The sequence below is a fragment of the Acartia tonsa genome, chromosome 7, assembly GCF_053477335.1.
Source record: "Acartia tonsa isolate MP-2025a chromosome 7, ASM5347733v1, whole genome shotgun sequence".
NCBI lineage: Eukaryota > Metazoa > Arthropoda > Copepoda > Calanoida > Acartiidae > Acartia > Acartia tonsa.
In genome coordinates, this window is record NC_137266.1 from 41,849,672 (window position 1) to 41,863,350 (window position 13,679).

Below are 13,679 nucleotides of genomic sequence, written 5' to 3' on the forward strand. Positions count from 1 at the left end.
TTCAAAATAGAATCTTTTAGTTGAGAGGGAGAAAACTATGACTAACCAATATTCACCAGCCACCAAAGGCAAAATTTCACAATTAACTATTAGAGTAGGTTTTAATTGGTTCCCATTTAAAGAATATCAGATGGTCTCTGAGAACACCCTTCTTTGGGATTAGTTTTTTTATTATGTACATATATTCCTGTTCGATCTTGATCAATGCAGTCTTCAAATCCTAGTGTTTCAACAAAACTGTGGATACCTCACGCTATTACATTGTATGCATGTTTTAATACCAGAAAAAATCTACTCGTGTTCAAGACTTGCAGTCAAAAACAGCCTATGTGGACAAGGGGGAGGGGGGGAGGCGGAGCAACTTTAGATTTTTTAAAATTTACACGTTTTTCTTCCCCTAGCCCCTAGTATATACTTGAAGGGAAATCAAGCAAGATTGATTTAAACATAGTTAAATGTTGTGTTAAAGTCAAAAATACACAAATTACAATCATATTGTTATAAATACTTATTCAAATGTTTTATTTTTTAAAATTTGATATAAACGATAACGGCCCTAAAATTCTCTAAGAACTATTTTTTTGGTGGGAGGGGGGGGGGGGGTAATTAAACAAATTATTGAATTAACCCTTCCCAATAATAGTTATAAATCTTGGACCATTAGGAAGCTTCATTGTAAAGGAGAAACGTAATGGTTAGCGAAATCTTACACAGTTAGACACATTTATTAAACTATTTTGTTATATAATTGTATTTCTACTAGTGCAGTGCTACTACGTATTGGTCGTATCCGAAAATTTGCTAGTATTTTACCAGTATCTTACTTCTTCTGTTTTATTTTCTTAGAACTATCTTTGTACTCTTTAGGCGTAGCCGTTAGTGGCTTCAAGGAGAAGTCGACCTTCAATCATTTTCAATTTAAGTTTTTAAAATAGTTGAAAAGTTTTTTTTTGAGGGGGAGAATCACATTTTAGCGGCGTTTTTTTGGATGGGTGGTGGTTCCCTCTTCCAAAATATATATTAAAACTTCCCATGTCACATAGAAGCTACACTGTAAGGAGAACCATATCGGTTGGCAAGGTCCTTCAAACATACAGACACATATCCTGTTACTTTTATATTGCAATGTAATTCCTATCTACCTATTTATTTCTATCCAGGGAGGGAGGGAGGTTGGCTGTTTATAACACTAGTCTCCAAAGTTTTATAATAAAGTTTTCTCATTCGTTGCCTCAACAACTTTGAGGTCTTTTACATAATTTTGATTGTATGGTTCATTAAGTTTTCTCAATTTTCTATCATTCACTCTCTCTCTCTCTCTCTCTCTCTCTCTCTCTCTTTCTCTTTCTTTTTCTTTCTCTCTCTTTCTTTCTCTCTCTCTCTCTCTCTCTCTCTCTCTCTCTCTCTCTCTCTCTCTTTTTCTCTCTTTCTCTCTTTCTCTCATTCTCCCGCTTTCTCTCTATCTATCTATCTCTCTCACACTCTCTCTCTCTCTCTCTCTCTCTCTCTCTCTCTCTCTCTCTCTTTTTCTCTCTAACTACATAACTATCTTTCTTATTGTTTCTTTATTTTTCCAATACCTATATCTTAATCTAATACACATAACAACTTATTCCTACCAGGGATCTAAAGGGATAAGACAATGGCCGATAAATTGATATATACCTCCAATGATTATACAAGAAATTACCCTTTCTGTAGATTGCATTTAGTGGTTGAAACATTTAAGAACTCAACTGAATGAACCAATCAATCAAAATTCGATAAGGTCCCCAAAGTTGTTAAGCCTTCGAGTAAGAAAACGTTATTATAAAACTTTGGGGACTAGTGTAATACTCAACCCAATCATTTCCCCCTCCCTGCATTCCTACTCTAACTTAATTAATACATAACTCTATAAATGAATAATCATGTAGCTTTGTTCATACTTTGTTAAACCAAGTTTTCCAAAACTAATAAATATCTTATTTCTATTGAGCCGATATGGTTCTCCTTAACAGTTTAGCTTCTTTTAGGTCCAGGGAAGGTTTATAACTATTTTGGAGGAGGGTATATCCACTCTTAAAAATATTCTTTCTTAATTTCCTATATTATGTGTAGGGTCAAGCCCCCCCCCCCCTTTCTGCCTTTAGGAGCGTAGCCGTATATGAAGAAGGTTTTCTATGTATTTTTCTCTAAGATTCTCGAACACACACAGCAAAAATACATACATATACACAGGGAGGGAGGGAGGGGACATTGGACTATAACGTACACTGGTTTTATAACTACGGTATTTTATTTATAGGCTCAAAATCTCAAAAATAATTAATTAGTTTCAAACTGACCAATAATTTTTTATCTAATGAGGGGATAATTTTGTTTATCATAAATGAGGACGTACATTAATTTATCGTCCATTGTCTTATCCCTTTAGATCCCTGCTTACACATACTTTATGAACCTTCTTTATCTCGAGCAAAAAATGACTCTTTCTTTCAACCCCATGCCTTAATACAATTAAGACTTATTGAAATAACGTTTTTTTTCACCCTATAAGCTTTGTTTGACTGTAACGAAGGATATCGCTAACCACTGAACCTATATGGTTGTCCTTTGCAGTACAGCTATTTTAGGCTATTTTTCTGCCCTTCCATATTATATCACAAAAAAAGATCCCCTAGATGCTAGGGGCGCAGCTTTTTATCATTTTACCTCTTAATTTTGGTTGATTTTAAAAGTTTTTTTCACTAAAAAAAGGATATATTTTTCAAGGGGTAATTTCTCTTGGTGGAAGTTCCTCCCCAAAAATGAAATGTAAAACTGTCGTGGACTTTAAAGGAGAACAATATCGGTCTAGCAGTTAGCGAAATCCTATGAGACAGACAGACAGACATTATGATACTTTTATTAAAGGATTGCTTTAAGGAATGGTGTATTCTCTATGATAATAATTGGATATGATTGCTTATGTCAATATTAATACATCTATCTATCTATCTTTTTTTACATTTCCATCTTTTTGTATCATTATATCAGTTTTCATATAAATACTAATCATATATATTTGTCTATTTATCTATACTTATATCCATTACAACACCTATGAAACTAACAATCCCAAAATTGAAAAAAAATACATATCTTTCAATTTATCTAAATGTGTCTCTATATATCTGTCGCTCTATATAAATATATATCTAAATATCTATCTATCTAACTATCTATCTATCTATCCATCTATCCATCTATCCATCTATCCATCTATCCAACTATCTATCTATCCAACTATATGTATCTTCAACTATCTTTCTATGTTACTATCTATTTATTCAACTATCTATCTATTCCACTATCTATCTATTCCACTATCTATCTATTCAACTATCTCCTTATCCAACTATATGTCTTTTCAACTATATTTCTATGTAACTATTTATCTATCCAATTATCTATTTATCAATCCAATTATCTATCTATCCAACTATCTATATATCAAACTATCAATCTTTCCAACTATCCATCTATCTATCTATCTATGAATCCATGATGATAATATATTGATTGAAAGATGTATATAAAAAGAAATGAAAGAAAGGTTATTATGACCCTCAATGCAACATCATACATAGTATATGTGTGTAGTTTATTCCTTATATGCACATTGTACATCATAATTTTATCCAAAGATAATTTTACGGTTTCTCTCAAAGTACCAGGTCGAACACAAAAAAATCCACTCTTGTTTTGAAATGTTGAAAAGCAGTAGGGTTGGGGGGGTTTGTCGGGTGTTTTTGTCTTAGATTACAATGGGTTAAGGTAGCCCAAAGGGTTATAAAACGTCGATTTATGACCCCCAGGGTTTGATCCCCCCCCCCCCCTCCCCCCGAGGTGATTAGGCTATTAAACATAGACAAAAAGGATGAAGCCGATAATATGAATAAATTTCAAGAAAGCTCAGTGTGTCATGTTTGACGTCATAAAAATACGTCTATAAAGGAGGGATGAGAGGAGAGGTGGGAAAGGACACCCCTAAAAAAGATATGAAATTTTATGACGTCACACATAACACTGAGCTTTCTCCAAATTTCAAGAAACAATTCATCAGCTACAATGTATGTTGTCATTCTTGTTTCAGTTTGAATGGATGGATTGATTGATTTAGTGAGTGGAGTAATGTACTTTGCATATTAATTCTAATTGAAAACTGACTTATTTATTGCTACTATGATAAATTATACATTACAAGCGGCTACTCCTATGAAGATCTCTAGGGGCATTTGAGTGAGGGGGAGGGGAAAATTAATTCGCCCTTTCTCTTCCAATTTTAGCAAGAAAAAGTAAATAATAGAGTTATTTTTTAGTTATGATTCAATAGCTATGCTACTTATTAACAATATTGTTTATGTTATAATGTAATTATGTTTCATTTTGTAAAGGGTTTAAAATCTAAAGGATAATTAAATGTATTTACTAAAATGTGCAAATTTAACCAAATATTGATTCAACTTTTAGGGATTTTTTAGTGCTGTTTTATTACTAATGAGGTTTATTCTGTACATTGTTGTTCTACAGTTTATCTGTCACCGTAAGGTGTACCGTGACATACAAGAGTTGTACCAACATTGAATAAGAAAGAGTACACACTATCTTAGATTATGACATTTTTAAAAAGTACAAAATTGATTAATAACATCCATTTTGGTCAGTTAATATTTCTCACTTAATTTTTTATTTGAACATGTATCCCTTATCCTGTAAAGACTCTTATAGAGGTCAGCAAATGGCCTCTGGGGAAGTATTATCGGACTTCTTAATCTCTCATTAACACCATACTAAAGATTTGTATCTATCTATCTATCTATCTATCAATCTATCTATCTATCTATCTATCTATCTATCTATCTATCTATCTATCTATCTATCTATCTATCTATCTATCTATCTATCTATCTATCTATCTATCTATCTATCTATCTATCTATCTATCTATCTATCTATCTATCTATCTATCTATCTATCTATCTATCTATCTATCTATCTATCTATCTATCTATCTATCTATCTATCTATCTATCTATCTATCTATCTATCTATCTATGTATCTATCTATCTATCTATCTATCTATCTATCTATCTATCTATCTATCTATCTATCTATCTATCTATCTATCTATCTATCTATCTATCTATCTATCTATCTATCTATCTATCTATCTATCTATCTATCTATCTATCTATCTATCTATCTATCTATCTATCTATCTATCTATCTATCTATCTATCTATCTATCTATTTATCTATCTATCTATCTATGTATCTATCTATCTATTTATCTATCTATCTATCTATCTATCTAAATCTTAGCTCGTAAATTTAGGATTGTAATATCATAAAAAAATTTAACAATTCGGTGAAAATTGTTCAATTCTCATTTCAGTGATATTGTTCCGGGTGGTTCTACACTTTTGCAAAGTTTTAGGAATAGATCTAAAGTTTAGATGTATATACTGCCTGCCCCCTTTTCCAAGGACCTTTTTCGTCTGCTAACAAATTGAATTCTGCTACTTAGCTGTGCTAACATTTTGCTTTTTAGAGACCCAATTTAGAGTCGGCACAAGTTCCTTTGGATTGGGATATATGTACAGTTATTAATTTACCCCATTCCCCTCTATTGTTTTACTCAAATTTTTAGGAGCGCAGCAAGTCCTGTATTTCCCACCGTTCGAGAATATCAAATGGCTTGTTAGATAATGGAAATCAAACATCAATTGCTAGCAAACGAAAACATCCTTTTATAAAATTTTGTATTTTTGACAAAACTCTATTTAAATGGTATTGTACATTGTTCAACCGTAATGGTCGAAGTGAGGTTTCAAAATTGTAAAGTTTTAAATTAAAATTTAAACAAATTACTTGCAATGTGTATTTCTGTGTTAAACAAGGATGACAATACCCATGCAAGTCAGTGGAATTATCATACCCATGAAAGTAGTAAAAACTTGCATATGATAATGTTTTCTAATACAGAAGAACACAGTAGTTTATTAGTTGTCATTGGAATTGTCATACAAAGAACCAATTATCATAAAACAGCAATATAAATCACGGACATCAGAAGCTTATTGGTAAGATAATTAACAGCATTGTGTTAGGATTTCCTTTTGTACTTTGATGAGGCTATTAAAAATAAGAATTAACTAATTTTTCAGCAAGTAACATATCATTTATAATGTAGCAAGGATGACCAGACCATATCCATAAAATCAAACATTAATAGATTTAGATGACAGACAAATAAGCTTTAACAACTTTAGAGTAGCAAAGCATTTAATATTCAACATTATTTATAAATCTCAACAAAAAATCCTTTTTAAATCCACTCCCAAAATCAATTTAATACAGAATATACTTACATTTTAAGACTTTATTAAGATGATTCACATGTAATATTATGCCTGAAGATCTTAGGCATCAGAGAAAAACTTCGATTTAAAAAGTTATCCTACCTTCATCTTGAAGAACTTGAGATAATTTCGGATGTTCTTCATGTAGGGTTAGTTCTGTGGTCTCCCAATACAGCCCAGCAATAGTGGCCAGACATTTCAGCTGGATTTTTCCAACCTAGGATAAATAGATAGATAGATATATAGATAGGCATAGATAAATAGATAGATGGAAAAATAGATAGTAAATATTTAGTTCTGTGGGCATTCCAATACAGTCCAGAGATAGCAAGTGGCTAGACATTTAAGCTGAATTTTTCCAACCTTGGGTAAATGGATAGATAGATGGCTAGATAGTTAGATAGGTAGATAGTGGATAAGTAGTTCTGTGGTCTCTCAATACAGCCCAGCAATAGTGGCCAGGCATTTCAGCTGGATTTTCCAACCTAGGACGAATAGATGTAGTGATAGATAGAAAATGGATAGATAGTGGATAGTTTTTTCTGTAGGCCTCCCAATAGAGTCCAACGATAGGTGCCAGACAGATAGATTTTTCCAACAGGATAGATAAATAGGTGGTTGGTAGATGGAATAGACATACTATATCTAGATTACGCTTCTGACCCTATTTTTCATCAAATCTTAAAAGGAACATTATTAGCAGATGATATTATTGTTTACTTTCGACTCAAGCTGAGGTGGATTCTTTAAAAAAATGACTCGCTACTCGATAGTGAGGCAAAATTATTTTTGTGAAAAATCATCCAAAAAGCTTATTAAAAATCTAAAAAAATTAAACAAAATCATATGTTAATTACCATTTTATGATTTTATTTTATTTTTGTAGATTTTTCAGGCGATGTTTGAGTATTTTGCACAAAAATAATTTTGCCTCACCAGCGCGTAGCGAGCCTAATTTTTTTTAAGAATCTACCTCTGTTTGAAGCTTTCTCATCTATGACGAAATTTTTAAAAAAGTAAGTTTGATTCAGTAAAGCTTTTTACTTATTAATAATATTGTTTACAGCTGACTTTTATCTAAGTATGAAATGAACAAAAGCATAGATATAATTTAGGTTCCGATGCAATTCTCCTATTGACTCAATCCGACATTATCTCTCGTGTCTTACTATCTTTATTGTAGATGGATAGATGAATTGATAAATAGATGGATAGATAAGTAGATGACAAGATAGTTAGATAGATAGATAAGTAGATGACAAGATAGTTAGATAGATAGATAGATGTAGGTATCTCAATACAGTCGAAGTATAGTGGCCAGACATTTCAGCTGGATTTTTGGAGAGATGGGTAGGTATCTAAGGAAAGATAGATAGATAGATAATTAGATAGATGTATTTATAGATAGTGGATAGCTAGTTCCAGATGCCTTCCAATGAATCCCAGCATTTCAGGCAATGTTATTAAGATTTATACATGTAAGAAGTTCTTATACGCATTAAACCCCCCCCCCCTAGATATACCACACTTTTCTGGGATCTTGCCAGATCAAGTATCAACTGTGGGGAATACCAAAGGATGACTCCATGCAAAATTTGAGCCGGATCCGGCCAAAACCGGCCGGGATTTTTATAAAAAACCGTTTTTTTCCGGTTTTTAGGGGGTATCTGTAAATCAAGCCCCCTCCTGGGTACGCCCCAATGATGATTTTTGCTTTAAGGTCTGATCTGAATTCCTCAACACTGGATATGACCCCTAGAGTTGAAAAAATGGTTAAAATCCGGTCTTTTGACCGGTTTCCGGCCATTTCAGGCCCAAAAAAAAAATTTAAAAAATCAAAGTTTCATCTAAAATAAAAAAAAAATGCTTTAAATTACATTTTTCATTAATAATTTTTCAAAAACCAAAAACCTTAGGTAATGAAGATAATTTTGGCAACTTAAAATGTGAAAAAAGGTTAAAAATTGACAAACTTGTGTCAATTTGAAAAATGTTGGTAAATCTTAAAAATTTGACGGATTTATACATACATTAGAATTAAGGTTGACTATGGTCTTTAAGACACGCCATATCCAATAAAATTGCAATGAGAAGGTCTAAATGTTTTTCTGAACCAAAATTCTACATACCCTGGCAGTTCCAGGGATATATCATTAAGGCCGTACGGCTGGCCAGAAAGCTTTTAACAGGTGGCCGACTAAAAGCCGGATTTGATAGTTATCAACCGTAAAAAGTAGCAATTTTCGTTTTTTTGGCCAAAACTCATGCAGGGAGTTGTTTTTTGGGATTTACACACAAAAGCAAGTTTGTACAACTTTTTGGGGCAGACTTTTTTTTACATACGCATTATCTGCCACGGGTGAACCGTTTGGCCGATATGCGCTGCTAAAGGCATGATTTTTGACAATTTAAAAAAAAATCTTGGTTTTTTGCCCCTTAAGGGGATGACGGAGCCGATTTAGCGACTTAGGACACTTCTTCATTAATGTTCAACTTTTTGAGGCGGACATTTCTTTACTTTAGTATCATTCACCTCTGGCGGACCGTTTGGCCGTTATTCGTCGCCGAAATCGCAATTTTCGGCGATTTTGCCGTTCACAAGGTTTTAAGGACCATTTTTGAGGGGAAGGAGTCATCCAATCAAGATAGCTCTGAAATACTTTTCATTTGCAAATTAAATTGGCTACATTTCATGTGAAGGAAATTTTTTTGTGCGTCCAACCGTTTTTGTTGCAGTTGAAATTTTAAAAAAAGGAAAACAATTACTAATTACACCAACCCCATGAAATGTATTCCCCCCCCCCCCCCCACAAGAAACAAGTTTGGGTGAAATATTTTTTTAAGACGCAGGCTCCAAATTATCTTATTATTGATTATAACAGTAAAATTATGAATTATATTATCTTAACATATTTATGCATAATAATTATGATTATCTTATTATTATTATTCAGTTATAGTAATATAAGTATTAATTATCATATAATATAACCTATTACAAATCAATCAATAAATTATATTACATAACCTATTTTAAATCTATCAATAATAACTCATATCAATTATCATTATCTTTTTATTACTTATTATTTATGATTTTATCATTATTAATCATATAAAATATCCTATTACTAATTAATCAGTACTTATTCATATTGTTATAATTTTTTTTATAATGTAGTAACTATCACCATTTCTAAATTACTTTATTTGATTATCACAGGGATAAGGGATAGGAAACCTGGCCATAAATTAGGTCTCGGCCTGGTTTTGAAAGGGATCATGCAACTTTTACCATTTGCCTAATTTAATGACCTTACTGGCGGACGGCTCTTATTGGCTACCGCTCTAAACCAATAGTGTTCTGTGATTTGGGCTTGTTTTGTATCAACCAATCACCAATTGGCGGAGCCAATTGGTGATTGGTTGATACAAAACAAGCCCAAATCACAGATGGCGGAAATTTTACAAGCAGACAATTCTAGAAAAAATAATGATTTCGTCTGCTACGAAAAAATAAATATAAATGGTGTTAGATCACATTAGTTTAATTAAAGTGTTCACGAAGCTGGGAAAAAGTTGATATATGTCACAGATTAATGTTTTTTAAGAGTACTATTTTGAGAATTAATTCTTAATTACTTCCCATTTTAAAATAAATCAAACTTTAAAAAAACGAATTTATTCCCTTGAAAACATTGATGTATTTTGTGTTTTATTATACATATCTTAAAACCTATCAAAATCGACAAATAACAATCTTTTTGTTAAGGTTTACTTGCAAATTTAGAGTAGAATAAATTCTTTTGTTACATACATATCAAACTAACCAAAAAGGTTTATAATTTCTTTTTACGGGGAGATTAAACGATTTTTACGGATAATCAAAAAGATATTACCAAATATGGATATAAGGTCAGCTGATTTATAGTTGTCGATTGTAACATAGCATCCTCATCCTATCTCAATAATTACTACTTGCTAAAAAAGCTTCAAACTTCCATAAAAAATTTAAATTTTAAAAATTAAAATTTTTAATGTATAATGTATAAATCGTTTTGGAGGGTGGTGGTATTCTCCTCCAAAATAGTTATAAACATTTCAAGAACTTATGACGAGCTACCCTGTAAAGGAGAACCATACTGGTTCAGCTGTTAGCAAGATCCTTTAGAACAGACAAACATACAGACATCCTGTTACATTATTTTAACAATTTATATTTAGGATGTGTGTATTACTTAAATATAATTTATTAACTTAAACAGAAAGAGGGCTACTTATAGTAGATATTCAAAATAAGCTTTAAAACACAAAATAATTTATAAGTTTTAGGTCATGGAAAGGAAACAAGTTTGCAGGTTTTGTTGTATTTGTATCCTTTCCATGAACCAAAGTTTTTATTATAAGCGTTTTCTAAGATAGGCATTTGTTGAGTATAACCCCTCTCTCTCTCTCTCTCTCTCTCTCTCTCTCTCTCTCTCTCTCTCTCTCTCTCTCTCTCTCTCTCTCTCTCTCTCTCTCTCTCTCTCCCTCTCTCTCTGTTTTTCTTTCTCACACATTCAGATTTTTACCTGGGGGGTTAGTTGTTAAATAAATATTATTTAATGTATAAAAAGAAACCAAATATAAATTTATATTTTTCTATAAAAGGGCAGAAAAATAGCTTAAAACCAACAAACGACTTTTTTAATAAAAATAAAATAGCCTAAAACCTTTCCCAAAAACTATAAGAAGCTTCACTGTAAAAGTGAACCATATCGTTTCAGCGGTCCCTTCTCTACAGATAAAAAAAGCTTACAACTTTATAAATTAGGATATTGTTAAATCTTTTCATTTAAAACTACCCTTCTGTACAACCCTTCTGTACGTAATTGTATGCAGGGAGGAAATGGATATTTGGCTTTTTATTACATTAGTTCCCAAAGTTAATGACATTTTGTTAGTTGGCTAATTAACTTTGGGGACTTTCATAGAATTTTAATCGGTTGGTTTATTACTTTGAGTGTCCAAATGTTTAAACCACCAAATATTGTTTACAAAATGGGTAATTTTGTGTATATTTTCATTGAAAATATCCATTAATTTATCGGCCATTGTCTTATGCCTCTAATTCCCTGGTTATTTATGTAGCAAGTGGGTTCGTGGGTGGGGCGTTAAGTGTGTGTGTGTGTTATACTACAATAGTGTGTGTGTGCGTGTGTGTGCGTGTGTGTGCGTGTGTGTGGCAAGATAGGTAAGGTATGTGTGTGTGTGTGCGTGTGTGTGTGTGTGTGTGTGTGTGTGTGACAAATTACAATAACTTTTCATTGGAACAAAAAAAATAATGTTTGTTTTTATGGAAAAACTTTAATAAAATGATTGAATTTTTTGCTGAAGTATATAGCAAATATAATACATTTTTACTTTTTAAACAATTTAATTCTTAAATATCATTCTTTCTATAGATTTAAACACTTTTTCTATTGTCTTTATACCAGCTCAAGCATACCGAAATTCGGTTAAAAATTTTATAAAATAAACCAAACTTTTTCATTACATTTTAAAGAAAGTTCGAAGACAAATATTATTAGAGATGTATTATAAAAATATTTCCTAAGTATTGTTTTTTTTGTTTTTATCTGTGAGCGAAGAAATAGCTTATTATTTCATAATTTAATTCTTGCACAGATTTTAACATTATTTTCATGTGGAAATACTCTTTGCATTTTAAACTGATTTTTTTCTAACTTAGTTGAACTTTTAAGGCATTATACTTTGAAAATTACTTTAAAAATACGAAAAGGTAAATGAAAATGCATTTTGAAAAATTAAATTCGCGATCACTTTAATAAATCTGCTTAGAGTTAAACATTAAAAAAGGGCCACATAGAAAAAACAAAAATAACGGGATTATTTTTTGGAAAGAAGGTAGCTACGAATTTTCATTTGGTAGTTTATAAATTAGATGTTGTATTTTGAATTTTAAAAATTTAGTACGGAGTTGATACAACACCTTCACCCTAATTTTTGTACAATACAACACAGTACAGATATATCATTACATTATATCCAGTATAGTATCCAAAGAACTTTATAGAATGTTACCCAAGTGCATATTTATTTATTTATTTTGAATTTTAATTAGCAATGAAATTTTCAAATAAAATTTTTACTCATTAATAAAAATGCAAATAATACAAACTAAAATCTGTCTGAGGGAAACCCAACGATAGCTTTCTGACAGTTCAAATTACCAAAGTAAAAGATAAAAAATTTTGGGAGAGAAAAAACTTCATTTTAACAAAAGCCATTAATATATAGGTTTATAAAAAGTTATGTTTTTTACTTTAAACTAGCTACCTGAATTTGATTCTATACTTTATCTACACACACACACACAGCTTTTTCATTAGCATTTTATACGAACCACTGCGCTATCCCAAAACTGGTTTATTAGGCTAGAAATAGGCCTAGGCTTGAAATAGGCCTGAAATAATATTTTCCTACGTTTCCCATCCCTTATCCCTGGATTATCAATTGAACTTCCTAACCTAATACATATATTATAGTAATTTTTATTACTTTTTATTTTATAAATAATTGCTAGAGATGAATAATAAGTATTCAGATTTACAAAGTAATAATCATTAGAGATTAATCAGATAATTAAAAGATAAATTAAAAATTACCAAGTAGTAAATATCAGTGATTGAAATGTGCAATTAATTATCAAAAATATGATGTACTAACAATTAGTGTTTAATTAGTTTTAAAATTACAAGAAAAAAATAATTATAATTAAAAAGTAATAATTTTTAAATTTCAACTGGAACAAAAACGGTTGGACGCACAAAAAAATTTACTTCACATGAAATGTAGCCAATTTAATTAGCAAATGAAAAGTATTTCAGAGTTATATTGATTGGATGACTCCTTTCCCTCAAAAATGGTCGTTAAAACCTCGTGAATGGCAAAATCGCCGAAAATCGCGATTTTGGCGGCAAATAACGGCCAAACGGTTCACCTGTGGTGGATAATGCGTAAGTAAAGAAATGTCCGCCCCAAAAAGTTGTACAAACTTGCTTTTGTGTGTCAATCCCAAAAAACAACTCCCTGCATGAGTTTTGGCCAAAAAAACGAAAATCGCTATTTTTTACAGTTGATAACTATCAAATCCGGCTTTTAGTCGGCCACCTGTTAAAAGCTTTCTGGCCAGCCGTACAGCCTTAATGATATATCCCTGAAACCGCCATGGTATGTAGAATTTTGGTTCTGAAAAACATTTAGACCTTCTCATTGCAATTTTATTGGAT

At 31.5% G+C, this 13,679-nt stretch overlaps 1 protein-coding gene across 1 annotated transcript in view; it reads right to left on the bottom strand.

Moving 5' to 3' along the window:
- LOC145323781 (uncharacterized) overlaps positions 1–13,679 on the bottom strand; it is an 83,572-nt gene that overhangs the window by 16,683 nt on the left and 53,210 nt on the right. Inside the window, exon 8 of the mRNA XM_080166318.1 lies at positions 6,490–6,604. Within this exon, the coding sequence (XP_080022444.1) occupies positions 6,490–6,604 (115 nt within the window). The remainder of the gene's footprint in view (positions 1–6,489; positions 6,605–13,679) is intronic.